The following is an 18,443-nucleotide window of genomic DNA, read 5'->3' on the forward strand; positions in this document are numbered from 1 at the left end:
TGTTCGAATCACATACTTAGAGGAAGTGGTAGTCAAAATTTGAGTCTGGCCATGCTGACTTTAAGGCCCATATTCTCATCTATTAAGCAGAATATTCCCCTTCCCACTTCAGAATTGGTAAGAGAAACGTAATAAACTTCAAAGATGGGCATTTACAGTGTTTTGTTTGGGCTATCCATTTTACCTTCCATTTTCAGATCAACAAGCCATTTCCTGTGCTCAGGCCTTATTTCCAGAGCAGAAGGAACTAGGTGGTTTTTCCCCTGGGAGAGGGAGACTTGAGATGTGTCTGCCTGTTCCAGGAAATGCCACCCACTCTTGTCACCCACACTATACCGCCCAAGTGCATTGACTATACATTAGCCAACATAGTGATGACTCTTGTGTAAGCCACTAGCTGTCAACATGAATAAGGCTCAGACAGTGCTCACTGCATTTCTGTTTCTGTGGTTGACAGTGGATTCAGTAGGGCATTTAGACCTGCTCTGCTTTTAAGAGTCATTGGCCAGGTGTGAGTTCATCAAGTCCCTGGCAGAGCACATGTCTAGCCACAGAAGAATGAGGCATAAAAGCCTTGGTTCCTGTGTGGAGCCACCGTCCTGTAGCAGAGACAGGACAGGCATTGTGACTAATCAATGTGCATATGTTTGGCAGTTTTGGAAGAAGTGCATCCATCGAGAGAATTCAGAAAAGGGGACGGTTCCGTGAAAGTGTTTGATCTGGATGCTGGCATGTATGGGTAGAATGATGAGGAGAGTGAAGAATGTTCCAAATACAAGAAACATCCAGGGGTATCTGGTCAAGGTTTCAAAATTGCTTTATTCCTGGGGGGGGATTTGATATAAATTGGGTTTTAATCTTAATTCAAGAAAAGGCACCTGGTAAAACTTGCCACTTTTCAGGGTGCTTATGTCTTGAGAAATAGTGTAATTCTGTTCAACATGTCTTAAGTGTATAGTTACAAGACCAAGATGCTGTCCCATGGGCAGGAAGAGAATCAGAAGTGAGTGAGATTGTATTGGTCGTGACACAGACATAGGTGTGTATAAAACTCACAGAATTGTTTACCCCAAAATGTCAGTTTTTTGCTATTTGTAAATTTTAAAAATATTTTTTAAGTGTGTAAGGTCAATCCTTCCTCTCAAACGATTTACAGCTTATTGAAAGATAAGCTAGAAAACTGTCTTCCATGTTTAAATACAGTGCGCATGATAACAGAGATTAAACAGAAGAACGTTGTGGGAGCTTGAAGCCAGCACAGAGCACTGCTGTCTGTGGGAAACCCAAACCATCCTGACAGTACGTGGCATATGCAGTTAGATGTCAAAGTGGGAAACTGCCAGAAAAAAGGCATGGGAGCAGGGAGGTGTGTTTTGGATCAGCTGTCATTCCTTTTGGTTTGGCTGGGTTGGGTTGGGTTGGGTTGGGTTGGGTTGGTTTTTTTGTTTTTTGGGTTTTTTTTTTTCTTAACATAATTCCTAAGCTGGTATTTGTTGAGCACCAACTCTGTGCCAGTAGAGTACTGAGACTCTGAGCTGAGTCCCCATCTGCACCCCCACCTCAGCAGAGAACATACACAGATGGCAAAACAGCATATGAAAAGATGCTCCCTATCATCTGTCATTGGGGGATTTGCAAATGAAAGCAATAATGAGATTCCACTACAGATTTATTAAGATGGCCCAAATCCAAAACAATGACAAAAACAAATGCTGGAAAGGATATGGAGCAACAGGAATCCTTTTTCATTGCTGGTGGGAATACAAAATGCAAGAGCCACTTTGGAAGACAGTGCAACAGTTTCTTACAAAGCCAGACATGTCCTTACCATCCATCCAGCAGTCTTGCTCCTTGCTTTACCCAAATGAGTTGAAAACTTATGTCCACACAAAAACCTGCACACAGATATTTATTGCAACTTTATTCATAATTCCCAAAACTTGGAGGCACCAAGATGTCCTTCAGTAGGTGAATAAGCTATGATACATCAGACAGTGGAATATTACTCAGTGCTAAAAAGAAATAAGCTGTCAAGCCACAAAAAGACATGGAGGAAACTTCAGTGCATATTACTAAGTGAAAGACGCCAGCGTGCAGAGACCACATACTATGATTCCAACTATACGACAGTCCAGGAAGGGAATAACTGCGGAGGCAGTAGTTATCAGTGGTTGTCAGGAGCTGATGGGGGAGGTGGTGAGAGAACAAGAAGGCAGAGCATACAGGAGTTTGAGGAAAAAACTCTGCTCCTCTTTTTTTTTTTTTTTTTTTAAGATTTTATTTATTTATTTGACAGACAGAGATCACATGTAGGCAGAGAGGAGGCAGGCAGAGAGAGGAGGAAACAGGCTTCCCGCTGAACAGAGAGCCCAATAGGGGGCTCGATCCCAGGACCCTGGGATCATGACCTGAGCTGAAGGCAGGCAGAGGCTTTAACCCACTGAGCCACCCAGGTGCCCCTCTGCCCCTGTTCTTAAACATGCCTGACCTAGCTAGGGGACACAGGCACCCAGCTCAGAGGGAGGTTGAGGACATACCCAAAAGAAGCCATAGAAGGGAGCTGGCTGGCCAGTGGAGGCTTCACTAGAGGCTTTCTAGGGGAAGAGGTACATCTAAGGTGTGACTAGAAAGAGCTGCAAATAGAAAGAAAGCTTGGTCAGGCACACAAGTACATGGAGAGTTCATGTTTAGAGCTGTAGGGAGAACCTTGGAGTTCTGCGCAGGATGACATGATCAACTAGATCCCTGCTTCAGAAAGATGGCCACAGGGCAGAGGACAGGTTGCAGATGATAGGCTGGCTCAAGAAGGATAGTGGCTTGGCTAAGAGCAGGCCAGAGAGAAGTGGATGAATTTGAGAAGGTAGAATCTGCAGGTGCCAGTGATTAGTTGGGTGGTGAGTGAGAGAGAGGAAGGACTCTGGTGCCTCCCTGGGCTCTGGCTCTGGCCTAAACAGCCAGCAGGGGAGGGAGCTGTGGGTGAGGGGTCCACGAAGAGGAGGGTAAGGATCAGGGAAAGGAGGCTAGAAAGGTGGATTAGTAGGCGCCTGGGTGGCTCAGTGGGTTAAGCCGCTGCCTTCGGCTCAGGTCATGATCTCAGGATCCTGGGATTGAGTCTCGCATCGGGCTCCCTGCTCTGCAGGGAGCCTGCTTCTCTCTCTCTCTCTCTCTGCCTGCCTCTCCATCTACTTGTGGTCTCTCTCTGTCAAATAAATAAAATCTTTTAAAAAAAGAAAAAAAAAGAAAGGTGGATTAGAATGTGCTGTGTTTGCCAACGTGCGGACTGTGTGAGGAAAACCCAGGGAAGGTACGGTCTCCTTACAAATCACTGCTTTGTTACTGCTCTTTTCTTTGATACATCAGACTTCAGCCAGACCCTGGAATATAGATGGACATCTGGGAATTGTTAGATTTTAGAATAAACACTTGACAGCTTTTGCATTCCCAAAGTAGCCCATACCCAAACTGACAGTTGGGGGCTTGCTAAGGCCTGGATAAAAAAACTTGATATGAACCTCAAAGCCAATGAAGTTAATTAAAAGAGAATAGCTTTTATTGAATTTTAACAATTCTTTCTTAAAGTATTGATTTTAAATGATAAGGTAAACAATAGAAACAACCTTAATCTTTCTTGACCCCAGTTTTCCCATCTGGTAAATGAAGGAAAAAGAACTGTTGATCTCAGAGTTCCCTTCCAGCTCTGAAATTCTAGCCCTATAAAATTTTTCATCATGATTAAAAAAAAAAAAAAAAAAAAAGGCTCTATGTGAATAAACACAGAGTACAGGGCTATCCCTTACTGAGCCTCAAACATTTTTTAATCCAAAATTTTAATGTTGAGACTCCAACTTGTCAGATTTCCCAGAGTGTCAGTCCTCTGATGGGCATGCTATTTTTTTTTAAAGATTTTATTTATTTATTTGACGGAGAGAGATCACAAGTAGGCAGAGAGGCAGGCAGAGAGAGAGAGGAGGAAGCAGGCTCCCTGCTGAGCAGAGAGCCCGATGCGGGGCTCGATCCCAGGACCCTGAGATCATGACCTGAGCCGAAGGCAGAGGCTTTAACCCACTGAGCCACCCAGGCGCCCCACGGGCATGCTATTATTGTTTGAAAATACTGTAACCTCTGAAGCTCTGACTGAGGGAGGAAGGGAGGGGAAGAAAAAGGGAAGAAGGAAGGAGGGGAGAAGGTATGTTTCAGGTTTTCAGCGATGAATTTCCTGTACTAATGCTACCAAAACCTTAAAACCATCTTGTGTCCCTTAAGGAACCCAGGTGCAATAGAAACAATAGAAAAAATAATTCCCAGTTTTGTTTGTCATAACTAACTTTACATTCTCATTTCATCCTCGAATTTCCATGATGTGGGTAGGTTAAGTTCTCTTCCTCGCTTTATATGAGGAAACAAGCAGAAAGTGGTAGAGTGACTTGTCTAAGCTTACAATTAGGAAATGGCAGTGCCAGGACTCATCTTAAGGCAGATGGGCTCTGGAGAGCCTGCTTCTGACCACTCTGTCCTGCTGTTCTCACTGCAGTTATCCTAGGTATGGAGTGTTCGGCGTCAAATATTCTCCCCCGTGGTCTTTGTCAGCAAATAAATGAACTGTGTGGATAAAACCACTCTTTGGTTAACTAAACAACATATTCCACATGCCTATGGCCAGAAACAGCCGCGGTATCTTGGTTCACATCTTTGCCCATATTTTAGGCCTAGCTCTTACAATGACCAGATGACTGCCTCACTTGTGAAGTTGAAGCCTTGGCAGGTAACCTGCAAGTGTTTTTCAAGGCTGGGAGCGTGGGCCAATGAGTGTGCAGGAAAGTATTGGGTTGAGCGTAGGATTCAGGAATACCCTTTCTGCTTTTGCTCAAGGCTGAGTGGAGATTTGGTTGCTAGGTATTTTTTTCCTGCTCCCCTAAGTCCCCCACACCGTTGCTGATGAGAGAGGCCCTTGCCTCTTGTGACTGCTATGTAGGTAGCTCAAGCATAAAGAAGTCATTCCTAATTCTTGCCCCAGAGGCAGTGTTATGAGGAATTGCTAGGGCAAAGGGAATGATGCTTTTGCCTGAGAACAATAGGGGCCCTACGCCTGTCCAGAACCTCAGATATAAATTGAGGGAACGCACAGAGGCAAGTACCGAAGAGAAGTGTCTTGTATTCTTGGGAACCCTCAGGCCCCCACTACTTTTGATTCAGGCCAAATTCAGGCTCTGCTTCCATCAAGCCCATCTAACGTGGCCCATCCGGCCTAAATACAGTCAGTAGCAGTAGCGGAAGTACCATTTTGTATTTAACAGTTTACAAAGTGCTTTAACTTGCACTGTCTTCGTTTGATCTTCACTGTCTCATTTGTTCTTCACAAACCTGTAAAGCTAGTGATACTCACATTTTACAGAAGAAGAGGTTCAGAGAGGGCCGGAGTATAGTGGCACAGATGGCACCTATGTCAAAGTCAGCAGGCTTTCTCCTGTACTTTAGGAAAGAACGGGGGCATAAGGAAGTCTGTGTGTCCTTTTAGGGATAGGTGGCAGTAATTGCTAACCTCTGACATACATCAGAATCACCTGGGGGATGTTTAAAAAATAAAGATGCAAGGACCTTACCTCAGATGTAACATAAGAGAACCCCCAAGTCTGGGTACCTGTCATATGAATCTTAGAAAAAGAAAAGCTCCACAGTCAATTCCGGTATGCACCAAAGGTCGAAAAACTCTTGCATTCAAAGTTCTTCTAGATGTACCAGAATAGTCTAATAATAGACTATTATTTGATGGGAATGCTTTGCTTCCCATAAAGGAAAGCAAGTAAATATCCCCATGGAGAAAACAAATCTAAGATTTGGTCCCTGATCTCCAGGAATTTCTAATCTGCTTGGGGATAAGACATGTGCACAGCCACATGTACATACACTGGTCTCCCAGTGTCTAAGACCTGAGTAGTCAGAGTATCAGAGCAGTCCCACAAGAGAGGCAGGGGAGAACATAGAAGGAGATTTGGGCCAGTGAGGTGATCAGTTTGGCCTGAGCAAATCATTCACATGAGCAAGATGTGGGATACAAAGCTGCTCACATAGGCAGAAGCCATATCATATAGGGGTTTCCCTGCCAGGCTGAGGGACTACAGATGAACCTTGGCACTGGATAGACTCGGGGTGGGGGTGTTTAAAGCAGAATGTAATTAGACATGTTTTACAAACAATCCCCATTTTAATGATGAAGAAATAAGTAGATGAGGGTATTTCAGAACCCTCGCTTCCTTGGTGGAATAGATTTAGATAGTGAATCTTACTCAGATTTTGTTCTTATGCAACCAACCCTCCTTGGGGTAGAGGGATACAGTGCATACAAGTGTCCTACAGTCATGCACACAGTATTATTTACTTACTGTCAGTGAAGTCAACTGGTGAGAGTTTTCATACACCTTAACCATTTTTTGTTTCTCTCCCTACTTTCAGATAATGATACTTCATATTGGCATTTTAAAATGGGTATAGTTTGGAGACCACATTCACATAGGTTGAGGCTGTGCTGGTCTTGGAGTGAGTGATGGGAGGAGGGAGCCTAACACCTCCCCAAATGGCAGCTCTTGCTTGAGACTTTGCACACACATTCACTTAATTTTCATAAGAATCTCCTGAGGCCAAGAAACTGAGGCTCAGCAAAATTCAGTAAACTTACCCAGAGTCATGCAGCTAAGAAGGGACACAGCTGGATTTGAACCCACTTCAACCAAATGCTCCCCCCTCCCCACCAAACCTCTCTACTAAGCATGCTGCTTTACCATGACAGGGGCACCCCTGGATAAAACTCCTTCTCCACCAGTATGCTGGTAGAGAACTAGCATGTCTGAAATCCACCGCCTTCCTTTTGTTTATTCATTCAGTAAACAAGGGAAGATGATACATCCACCTCCCTCATCAGGACATTTTTTTTTAAGATTTTATTTATTTAGCTGAGAGAGAAAGATAGGGATAGTGACAGCACAAGTGTGGAGTAGAGGGAGAAGCAGGCTCCGACTGAGCAGGGAGCCCAGTGCAGACTCCATCCCAGGACCCTGCAATCATGACCTGAGTTGAAGGTAGGTGTTTAGCTGACTGAGCCACCCAGGTACCCCAGGACATTTTTTTTTTAAAAAGATTTATTTATTTTTAGAGCATCTGCGTGTGCATGGCGGGGGATGGTGGAGGCAGTGGCAGAAGGAGAGGGAAAGTGGGCGAGAGAATCTTCAGCAGATGGGGCTGGATCTCATGACCTGGAGTTCATGACCTGAACCAAAACCAAGAGTCAGACTCTCAACATTTTAAGGATATTTTAAGGATTAAAGAGATAGAATCCCTTTAAGAGTACTGGCTTATAGCTCAGCAGTACGTACATGCTAAACAGTAGGCCTTAGGGCCACTACTAGTGGCTGCTGAGCCAGGTGCTATGCCAGATGGGCTGGAGAACCAGGTGTGAGGAAGTTATGTCCCTGCCCTGGAAGAGCTCACACCCCATGGAAGCAATGACCCCCAACAAATAACGAGCATATACTGCAAGCAGGACCTCAGCTCAGACCCTGCACCTCTGAGGCTTCCCTGTTGCCTTACAGCAGAAATTTCAATGACCTGACAAGCTTGGTTCTGGAAACCATTGTGGGTCCAGGCTTCAGCTTGTCAGTAACCAGCAGTGTGTTTGGGATGCAACTTTGCCCTTTTTAAAAAAGTCAGTATTTGGTAGGATCCCTCACCTTCCAGTGCCTCACATCTCACTCACTCCTGAGAACAAGGCACAGTTCACTGTGAGTCCTCTCCAGGGCACCAACACCCTGCAAACATGCAAGCATTTCCTAGTATGAAAGCTGCCATGTTAGCTTAATTTGAGGGCACTGTTGTTCCAGGCCATGCGTGGGGATTTGAGGGGAAGAATGTGGAGTGGACAGCTGTAGGTTATCAGGTTCTCAGTGGCCTGTTCTGTAACAAGGGGATGATGGTAAAAGTGTCTAACAGAGGTGTTGGAGGGAGAGCCCCAACACACCACCAATGGTGAGATAACAGGTGTAGCACATTAGGGATCTGTAAAGCACAATGCAGAAATGAGTTGCCAGGAGTAAGGGTGAGGTGGAGAGGCCAGGAACTCATGAAACTGCTGGATGGACGAGAATGCCGCTGTGCACACCACGTGCTGACGAAGTTCTAATGGAAATCAGCGTGGCTGGCACCAGCTTGGGAAAGGAACAGCGTCACAGAGGTGTCGACTCAACCTCAGAGATGATGCGTATGCTGTCAAGGAGAAGAATAGGCCTACGTTCTAGGTGAGAGGCAAGGCGCGCAGAGTGGTAGGATAGTGGGCGGCGGCAAGCTGTGTAAGGGACGGTGAAGACCCTCTAACGTGAGACTCTGCCCCAAAGAGACTCTGCCCTCTGCACCTCTTTCGGATGTGCTGCCAGGGCCGGCAAGGGGATCAGCTTTGCATGGATGTCCCAGGAAGCTTTATGGGGAATTTTCCATGCATTTAGTGACTATAGATGGCAACTGCTGACAATAGTAACAGAGTAGATAAACCTTTGAGTGCCTCCTGGCCTGTATGTCCTGAGTCTTCACCACAGCTGCTTGAGATAGTGACCATTGTTATTCTCATTGGTTAGAAAGGACGCTGAGGGGCAGAGAGCTTATGTGACTCACCCCCAAGTAATTAGCTAATAAGTGGCCAAGCTAGGGTTCCATTTCAGAGTGATCCATCCCCACAGCACAAGCCCTTAACCCAGCGGTTGTTCTTGGGAGTAGGAGATTTTTTAATGTCCCCGACCCCATTCACCTCCTTTTACCTGCTTATCTTCTGTTTGGGAGCTTTCCTTGGAAGGGTTAAACTACAGCAGAGACTGGCAAATCTCTTTGGCAGAGTGTCAGGGAAACCTGACATCTAAAAGCCAAAAGTTGAGTATTTTTGGAGCCAACCATCCTTTTGTGTGTTGGCTACTTTCTCCTAGCTACAGGTGAGTTTGCAGTAATTTGAAACATCATTCTGTGCTAGGAGACACTGGGGAATTCCTGAATAAGCTCAGAACTTGCTAATCAAGGAGGAGTGATGAGCCTCACAGAGTTCACAGCTCTGCAGGTTGGCCAAGTGAATCAGCAGAGGATGTGCAAGGCTTTTACACACCTCTTCTGTGTCTGCACAGGGCTGGGAGGGGCTTGGAACAGAACCGGTCATGCCTAGGCAAGGAATTGAGACTAAATTCTATCAAAATGGCCCACCCAATTTTCAAACTGTTTACTGGGCAATTCCATGTGACTGTCAATAACAAATTCAAACAAACCTCAGCCTTGGGGCTAGCGTGTTGATTGCTCATTGTGTGTCCACTACTCCGAGTCTGACGTGTCTGCATTCAAGCACAGCCGTGTCAGTCAGTAGCAGGGCTGCCAAGCGCTGTAGGCAGGCGGTGATCACCCTCACTGTTTTGATTCAGTGTCTGAGTGGCTCAGTGGGTTAAGCCTCACATCATGATCTCAGGGTCCTGGGATCCAGCCCCGCTTGGGGCTCTCTGCTCAGCGGGGAGCCTGCTTCCCCCATTCTCTCTGCCTGCCTCTCTGCCTACTTATGATCTCTCTCTCTGTGTCAAATAAATAAATAAAATCTTTAAAAAAAGAAAGAAAGAAAGAAAGCTCCTTTTCACAAATTCGTAGACAGCTCTGGATCTAGAATCAAACAGAGCAGAGGTCCGGTCCCAGCCAGCTACCCACCAGCCATATGGCCTTAAGTCACTTGCTTTTCCTGTCTCCACCTTTTTTCCCCACCTGTAAAATGGTCACACTGAGACCTCAAAGGGCTTTTCAGAGGGGCTAATGACATTGTGTGATCACACTTTGTAAAAAGTACCTGGAAAATATTGGTGACGTCATTTTGTGTCATATAGGAAATGCTTCCTCCAGTGCTTGTAACACCCAACTCAGGTCCTTCCTTAGAACATCTTCAAGTTGTAAGGATCAACCAGACATTGTGACAATGATCTGTGAATGTTTGGTGTATAAACTAAAATTAGTACCTTTCCCTCATTCTTTGGTGGAAGGGTGGAGGGAGGGAGGGAATGTCTAATTCTGTTAAAATGATCTTCCTAAAGTTCTTACCCAACCATGATTTTACCCTCTATCCTGGTGACTCATTGCATACAAGGCATAGCTATCTAGCTTGTCTCTAGGCCTAGAGAGAGGAAGGGGGAGGATGCTTTCTAATTTGTACCATATGCAGGACTCCTTCCTCATGTACATTTGGGCAGAGGTGAAGTACTCCACAGTGTTTGATTTAGAGTAATGGGGAAATCTGCCCTACCTTTCCTCTGGGAGCCCTAAATGTTGATTTGCCTTTGGGAGGGCAGGAGCTTCAATGAAACCTGATTTACTGCGTCGCCCTGGTACCGATTTCCTTTCACATACTCTAAAGGAAGTGCTCTGGTAATATTGGCAAAGGTTTTAAAATGTCAGCTCTGGAAATGAAACTGTACCTTGTGATGTTAGAATAATTATACCACACTGGATCTCTGATTACAGCCAAAACAACAGTTGCTAAATCCAGCTAACATGGAAAAACTGGACAAGAAGGGGAAAATTCAACCATGCCTGTGGAAAGGGTTGGTGGGACACAAAATCTTGCATTTCTGCTTGTCTGGTTTTAACTGGAACACCTTGTGGCCCCCAGCCCAGGCCCCCACCCTTTTGTTTTCTGTAGCCACAGCCCGGCATGTTGATACTAGCTGTGGGAATTCTAGGATTTAACAATGAATTGAAAGAACTGCTTTTATCATTTCAAGTATATGGCCCTAGGCTGAAACAGGCAAAAGAGTTTGTAAAAATCTTGTTCAAAAGCAGGCTTCAGAAGAGGCTTGCCTCCAGTGTCCTCCACTGTGGCAAAAAGAAGGTCTGGTTGGACCCCAAGAGACGAATGAAATCACCAATGCCAATTCCTGTCAGCAGATCTGAAACTGATCAAAGATGGGCTGATCATCCGGAAGCCTGTGACTGTCCATTCCCAGGCTCGGTGCTGGAAGAACACTTTGGCCCCCTGGAAGGGCAGGCATATGGGCATTGGTAAGAGGAAAGGTACTGCCAATGCTCGAATGCCAGAGAAGGTAACCTGGATGAGGAGGATGCGAATTCTGCACCAACTACTCAGAAGATATCGTGAATCTAAGAAGATTGATCGCCACATGTATCACAGCCTGTACCTGAAAGTGAAGGGTAACGTGTTCAAAAACAAGCGGATTCTCATGGAACACATCCACAAGCTGAAGGCAGACAAGGCTCACAAGAAGCTACAAGAAGCTTCTGGCTGACCAGGATGAGGCTGGCAGATCAAAGACCAAGGAGGCTCGCAAGCACCATGAAGAGCAGCTTCAGGCCAAGAAGGAGGAAATCATCAAGACTCTGTCCAAGGAGGAAGAGACCAAGAAATAAAACTCCCTCTCTTTTGTCTGTACATAGTGGCCTCGGCAATAAGACAGATCAGTCATTCAATAAAACAAACTTTTATCTGAAAAAAAAAAAAAAAAAAAGCATTTGAAGCATTCTCTGTTTTTCTCACCCATGTTTCTCCATCAGAAGGAGCCCCACACCTTTCCCTGTTCTGTGTACCCTATTTTTGATGATCTGCCTGGCAGGCTTCCCCCTCCCCCTCATTTAACAGAGGGTAAAGCAGGCATTTCCTTCCACCCATTGGTAGAGCAGCCCATTCCACTGCATGGCACCACCAGGGAAATCTGCATCAAAGAGCTGAAAAATGGGATTAGGGTTTCCCTGACTGTGGCATGTTAGAGAACCAGAAAAGTGCCCTATAATAAAATGGTGGCAGCTGCTGCTTGTTTCTCCAAAAAGTGGAAGGATTCTAATAAAGGATGTGCAGTCTGCTCTTATGGCCACCAATAAATACCATGCATTCTGAGTCAGCAGACCGCCCCCCTCCCCATTATCCTGTCATCTTTCAGGTGAGGGTACCTACTCTGTACATTATTAAGAACACAGCTCCCTATCAGTGGGCAAATGCTTGAAACAACGCAGCAACAAGCCCACATTCTGTGTTGTCCCCAGCTGCTTCAGGATTGAGGATGGAATTTGGGCACATTTATTCCTCCATTCAAATCTCACATTAGCTATTTCCAGAGGAGTAGAAAAAAAGTGCCGCTTCTCTTTGTTCTGAGTGGTTGACTTCGTGCAGAAGAGATTTGCAGTAAATCCTCGGTGGGATTTGTTTCTGCCTTGCCCTGGTATTTGGTAGGTACTCACTTGTTTGTTGATGGAGAATCTTTTATGCAGCCGGAATGAATATCTAGTTATAAACTTTTTTTGAAGCAGAGGACTAGAGACTGAGAAACTCTGTAGCCTTTGTTTCCTCACATGTAAAATAGATTCACCCCTCACAGGACAATTTGAGAATCTATAGTGTTACTGTGCAACTTGACAAGCCTCGTTGGAAGGAAAAATGGTTTGTCCGACTCACAGAACACCTCTATCCTCTAAATTTGTAGATGTCCACACTGAGCCGTTCTCCAGTTCTCTCTGGACACAGCCTGTGTGTCCTGATGCTGTCTGCCCGGAGGCAGGTTAAGGGCTCAGTCACACAGGACTGCCCTTCCACCACATGCCCTCCTTAAGGTGCCACTTGCAAGTAGTAGATCCCCAAGTTACGCACATTCTGACCTGGCTCACAGATTAGGGATTCCTATGACCCCTTCCCCGGTTTCAGTGATTTGCTAAAGCATCTCCCAGAACTCAGGAAAACAGTTTACTTACCAGTTGCTGGCTTATTATTTAAAAAATAGAACTCAGGGGTTCCTGGGTGGCTCAGTTGGTTGAGTGTCTGACTTGGTCTGCTCAGGTTGCAATCTCAGGGTCATGGGATTGAGCCCTGTGTCAGGCACTATGCTGCTTGGGACGCTCTGCCTCTCCCTCTCCTTCCGCCGCTCCCCCTACTCTTGTTTTCTCTCTCTTTCTAAAATAAATAAATAAAATCTTTAAAAAAAAAAAAAAAAGAAAAGAATTCAGGAAAAGCCAGATAGAAGAGACCATAGGGCAAGGTATGCGGGAAGAGTTGTGGAGCTTCTGTGTCCTCTGCCACCTTCCCAGCACCTGCGTGTGTTCAATACTGCAGGTCTCCAAACCCCATACTTTAGGGGTTTTTTATGAAGCATTTGTTATGTAGGCATGATTGATTATTGATTATTAATTAAATCTCCAGCTCCTTTCCCCTCCCCCAAGGGGGCAGGTGGGGTTGAAAGTTCCAAGTTTCTGATATGGTTTGGTCTTTCTAGGGACCAGCCCCCATCCAGGAGCCCACCAAGGCTCATCTCATTAGAACAGAAGATGCTTCTGTCACCCAGGAAATTCCAAACATTTTAGGAGCTGTAGCCAAAAGCCACAGACAAAGACCAAAATATGTATTTCTTTTTTGTTGGTGGTGTTTATCCATTTGTTTATTTATGTACTAAAGAAATATTTACTGAATCCTTCCTTTGGCTGAGACTCTGACTAGGTTCTAAGGGCACAGGTGAAAGTTCAGGAAGTTTCCAGGCTAATCATCTCATTCACACTTTTTCTTCCTCAATAAAGCTGTCAGCTTTTATCCTCCAGACCTATTTTCTTCTTTAAGTTCCCCAGAACTTTCTAGGGCAAACAAGATCCACTCATTTCCCTTTCTCCATGAAGCTTTCCCAGACTGAGCGAGATTCTGCATTTCAGTTTCTCCAACTATAAAATAAAGCCCAAAGGGAGTTAACAATATTTCCAAAAATTCTTCTGAAGTTAAAGCAGAAAATAAAAAAAGACTTTATACCTGTTGGGAAAAATTTACCAAGCTGGTGACACTTTACTGTCAGCTCTAAGATGTGTTTGTTTGGAGAAGTTCTTTTGTTTTGTCTTTTTGTTAATTTACTGTTTTTTTTTTTTTTTAAAGATTTTATTTATTTATTTGACAGAGAGAAATTACAAGTACACTGAGAGGCAGGCAGAGAGAGAGAGAGAGAGAGAGAAGGAAGCAGGCTCCCCGCCGAGCAGAGAGCCCGATGCGGGACTCGATCCCAGGACCCTGAGATCATGACCCGAGCCGAAGGCAGCGGCCTAACCCACTGAGCCACCCAGGCGCCCTAATTTACTGTTTTTTAATAACAGCTTTACTGAGATATAATTCACATGTCCTACAACTGACCAACTAAAAGTGTACAATATTTAGTATTTTCACAGAAAATATTGTGCAACCATTACCACAATCAGTTTAAGAACATTTTCATCACCCTAAAAAGAAATGCACACTTGTTGGCAGCCACTCAACTCTTCTTTACTGATATATTTCTGACTATACAAAGTAAATATCGTACTCAGTAAACCATAGAATTCTGTGCCAATACAGATTGATTATTGCTGCTCTTTTTTTCCAAATTCATAGGCAGAGAGTAAGATTCTGTAACCTTGAACCATATCCTCCTTGTTTTTAAACTCCCAACTTATAAACAATGAGATTTTAAAATAATGTCCTGATTCCTTCTGTTACATTTTTGAAATTGATTTTTATTGGTTGTTGTATGTTGCTTATATGTCCAACAACATTGTTGTTCTATCTCATTAGTTTTCACAGTTTGTCTGAATATCCTTTTATTATTTACTATTTATTTTTAAAGGGTTTATTTTTTTAAGTAATCCCTTTACCCATCATGGGGCTCAAACTCAGAACCCCTGAGATCAAGAGTTGCAGTCTCTACCAACTGAGCCAGCGAGGCACTCCTGAAATTCCTTTCAGATTCTCCACATAGACTGTCGTACCTTTTTTCAACTAACAGTAGTTTGGGCTCTTCTTCTTCCATTTGTATACCTCCTTACTTTTTCTTGTTTTATTTCATTCGCTAAGGCTGCCAAAATAATGTTGAATCAAAGCACTAACAGCAGATTTCCTTGAATTGTTCCTGACTTTACTTAGAATGCTTTTCAAGTATTACTATTTTCTATAATATCTGCTGTAGGTTTTATTAGATTAAGGAAGCTTCCTTTTGTTAACAGATTTGCCATTTTGCTAAAATTGTTGAGTGGATGTTAACTTTTCCTGATCTACTAAGATGTTTAAATTTTTTATCCTTTTATAAAAATGAGAAATGTGGTATACTAAGATGCTAGGTTGGTTTGTTTGTTTGTTTGTTTGTTTTTTATGTTGAGCTATCTTAGCATTCCTGAGACACTCTCATTCTCCTCCACCTGTCCCTGAATAACTATCTCCTGTAGTTAAGAATTTGTATTCCTGGGAACTCCTGGGGTATCGGTGACACTGGATTATTTTTCATGTTATACAGACACCTCACATTTATCACTGTGTACCAGGACTGGGTGGGAAGGAACACAGGCATTCGTGTTTGTAAGCGCAATTGTTAAGAGTGTAGGACCCTACAGAGTTTATTTAGGAAGCAAACATATCAAAGTTTGAGAAACTTATGTCCTAGAAAGGACTTTAACTGCAGTGGAAACAATACACTGCCTTCCTGCTTTAGGATTTCTCATCCTTATCTATGCAGAAATGCAATAGGAAGTGATTTGGTACATATTCTGTTTCTGTGCCTATCTGTGTGAATCATTCAGTCTTCCCCACTTTGCCTGTTGCATTTCTACTTTAGTTATGGGCTTGCTATCACCTTCTCATTTGGGGGACCATGGGAATATGTGCAGCAAAGTAAATAAATACTTCAATGAAGAAAGGTTCTGTTTACCATTCTAATTTCACAAGACAGTGTTTTCTATATTGAATCCTGTTTTCAACCCATAAGAATATTGACTTCATTCACCCCATATCTATTGACACTACTGTTAAATCAGCCAGTGGCAGCCCCTGCTGATGTGTCCAGGTATATCCAAGTTTCAATGGCGCGTACCTTACAGAAGCATAAGTCAACTCTCCTGCCTTCCGGGAGTTTAGAGTTAGTCATTTATTATCACTAATATCTACTGAGTCAGATGGCTATGTACCTCCTTTGTGCTATTCACCAGCAGAGTCCTGGAGAAGACTATAGTACAGAAGGCTGGTCTCTGACATCATAGTGTAACATCAAGTCCAGTAGGAGGGACGATACAAAGTGCACATAGAAAAATGTTAAATAACAGAAATTCAACTGAGTATATTTTAAAGATCTGATTGGCTTTATTGAGTGATTTATGAATCAGACAGCCTCTGTATTGAATTGCAAAAAAGGAAAGATTTTTAAAAGAAGAGAGGAAATGGAAAAAAGGAAATTATTAGCAAAAAATACATTGTTTTAGGCAAGAATGTCCTCTTCAGGGGAATGAAAAGGGTCCTATCAGCAGATTACCTCCGCATGCTAACCAGGGTTTTCCATATTGACTGGTTAAAAGGTCCCATTTAGGGGGAGGTTGTAACTGCACTTAAGTTGGGTATGAAGTCTTAGTTTGCTGATGTGGGGCTTAGTGGAAGTGACTCCATTTCAGATCTGTTGTTTCTTTTTGATAAAAGTTAAAAGCAACATTGCAAGAATGAGGTCAGAAATCAAGGACACAAGAGAAGTCATACGTAGAATGTTGTTGAACTCTCATAACTACATAAACCATCAGATGTGGGGGCAAGAGAGGTGGGAGAAGGCTTTTTGCAGAACAGATAGGAATTGCAGAGGTGGGCCTGGGGGACATTGTGGTGAGAAAAATACTCCCTTGGAAGCAGGGAATGGTACATCGGGTGACAGTGGGAACCATCCAGCATAGCTAGGCAAGAGGGCATGTGAACCAGGTGGAAGGAAGAGGGTCATGTTTTGGGACAATGAAAAGCCAGCCTGGGTAAGGAGTTTGTATTTCCCCCTGAGAACATTGGGGCAGAGGTGGCTCTGTGACATTGTCACCTTCAGACACCAGCTGTCTCCCCTGCTCTTTGCCCTGTTCTTACCCTCACTATGGCTGATGAGAGAGAAGGAGCCTGCAGTCTTTTCTCATACTCGCTCCTTTATAATTAGAAAGTGGTGGAGAAGATGTGTCCTTGGCATTTGTGGCTCTGCCTCTTGCTCTGGCTGGGGAGATGGGGGTGGTTAGAGGCAGGCCTGAGGACTGCACGGCCCATGCAGAGAGAGCCAGCACAGATGTGCTGTATGTAACATCCTTCCCACTTCAGCAGACGTGACTAAACAAACTGTCTGCTCTGAACAGTTCATCCGGTTGTCAGAGCCACTCACAAGGCGAGCAAGGCCTCGCAAGCAGCAACACGTTCTCCGCAGCAACGCTCCTGGGTGTGTATGTGTGCGTGTGTGGACTTCCTTCTGTTGAGCACGTTGCCAGCCTATGTGTTGAACACACTAAGATAAACTTTGAAGGAAGTGCAACATTTTGAATTTAAAGAGACACAGTGACCTGCGTTATGTCTTCCCAGAAGTTACTTCCAGAAGAACGGCTTTAGTTGGTTTTCTGAGAAACTTGGATGCTGCATTGGGAAGTAATGATTTGCTCTAGTTGAAAACAAGCCAGAAAAATCAAATTCTTTCCAACTAGTACCCAACCTGGACATCATGAAATCATGAAATGTGCTCCCCTCCTTTGCCTTCCTAACTCCCCATCCATCGGTGACCTCCATTTAGTCATGATTGTTCTCTCTCCGGTTCTCTTTGATAACGACTAGTAACTCATTTGTTTTATTCTTTATTTTTAAAAAAATTTTTATTAACATATAATGTATTATTAGCCCCAAGGGTACAAGGTCTGTGAATTGCCAGGTTTATACTTCACAGCACTCACCATAGCACATACTCTCCCCAATGTCCATAACCCAACCACCCTTTCCCTACCCCCCGCCCCCAGCAACCCTCAGTTTGTTTTGTGAGATTAAGAGTCTCTTATGATTTGTTGCCCTCCTGATCCCATCTTGTTTCGTTTATTCCTTTCCTACCTCTAAACCCCCTACATTGCCTCTCAACTTCCTCATATCAGGGAGATCATATGATAATTGTCTCTCTTCGATTGACTTATTTTGCTAAGCCCAATACCCTCTAGTTCCATCCACGTCATTGCAAATGGCAAGATTTCATTTCTTTTGATGGCTGCATAGTATTCCATTGTGTATATATACCACATCTTCTTTATCCATTCATCTGTTGGTGGACATGTTGGTTCTCTCTATAGTTTGGCTGTTGTAGACATTGCTGCTATAAACATTCGGGTGCACATGCTCCTTCGGATCACTACATTTGTATCTTTAGGGTAAATACCCAGTAGTGTGATTACTGGGTCATAGGGTAGCTCTATTTTCAACTTTTTGAAGAACCTCCATACTGTTTTCCAGAGTGGCTGCACCAACTTGCATTCCCACCAACAGTATAGGAGGGTTCCCCTTTCTCCGCATCCTCGTCAGCATCTGTCATTTCCTGACTTGTTAATTTTAGCCATTATGACTGGTGTGAGGTGGGATCTCACTGTGGTTTTGGTTTGTATCTCCCTGATGCCGAGTGATATGG

At 44.0% G+C, this 18,443-nt stretch overlaps 1 protein-coding gene across 7 annotated transcripts in view; it reads left to right on the plus strand.

Moving 5' to 3' along the window:
* The window catches only part of ATG7 (autophagy related 7), a 245,926-nt gene that overhangs the window by 202,478 nt on the left and 25,005 nt on the right, over window positions 1-18,443 (plus strand). For 5 of the 7 annotated variants that reach the window (XM_059161746.1, XM_059161745.1, XM_059161750.1 and 2 more), the window contains one exon: window positions 10,519-11,095. The exons of the other annotated variants lie outside the window; for them this stretch is intronic. In XM_059161746.1, the coding sequence (XP_059017729.1) occupies window positions 10,519-10,743 (225 nt within the window). In that variant the 3' untranslated portion in view covers window positions 10,744-11,095. Of the gene's footprint in view, window positions 1-10,518; window positions 11,096-18,443 lie in introns of those variants that run through there. 7 annotated transcript variants of the gene reach the window in all.

Source organism: Mustela lutreola, chromosome 2, assembly GCF_030435805.1.
Source record: "Mustela lutreola isolate mMusLut2 chromosome 2, mMusLut2.pri, whole genome shotgun sequence".
NCBI classification, from domain to species: domain Eukaryota; kingdom Metazoa; phylum Chordata; class Mammalia; order Carnivora; family Mustelidae; genus Mustela; species Mustela lutreola.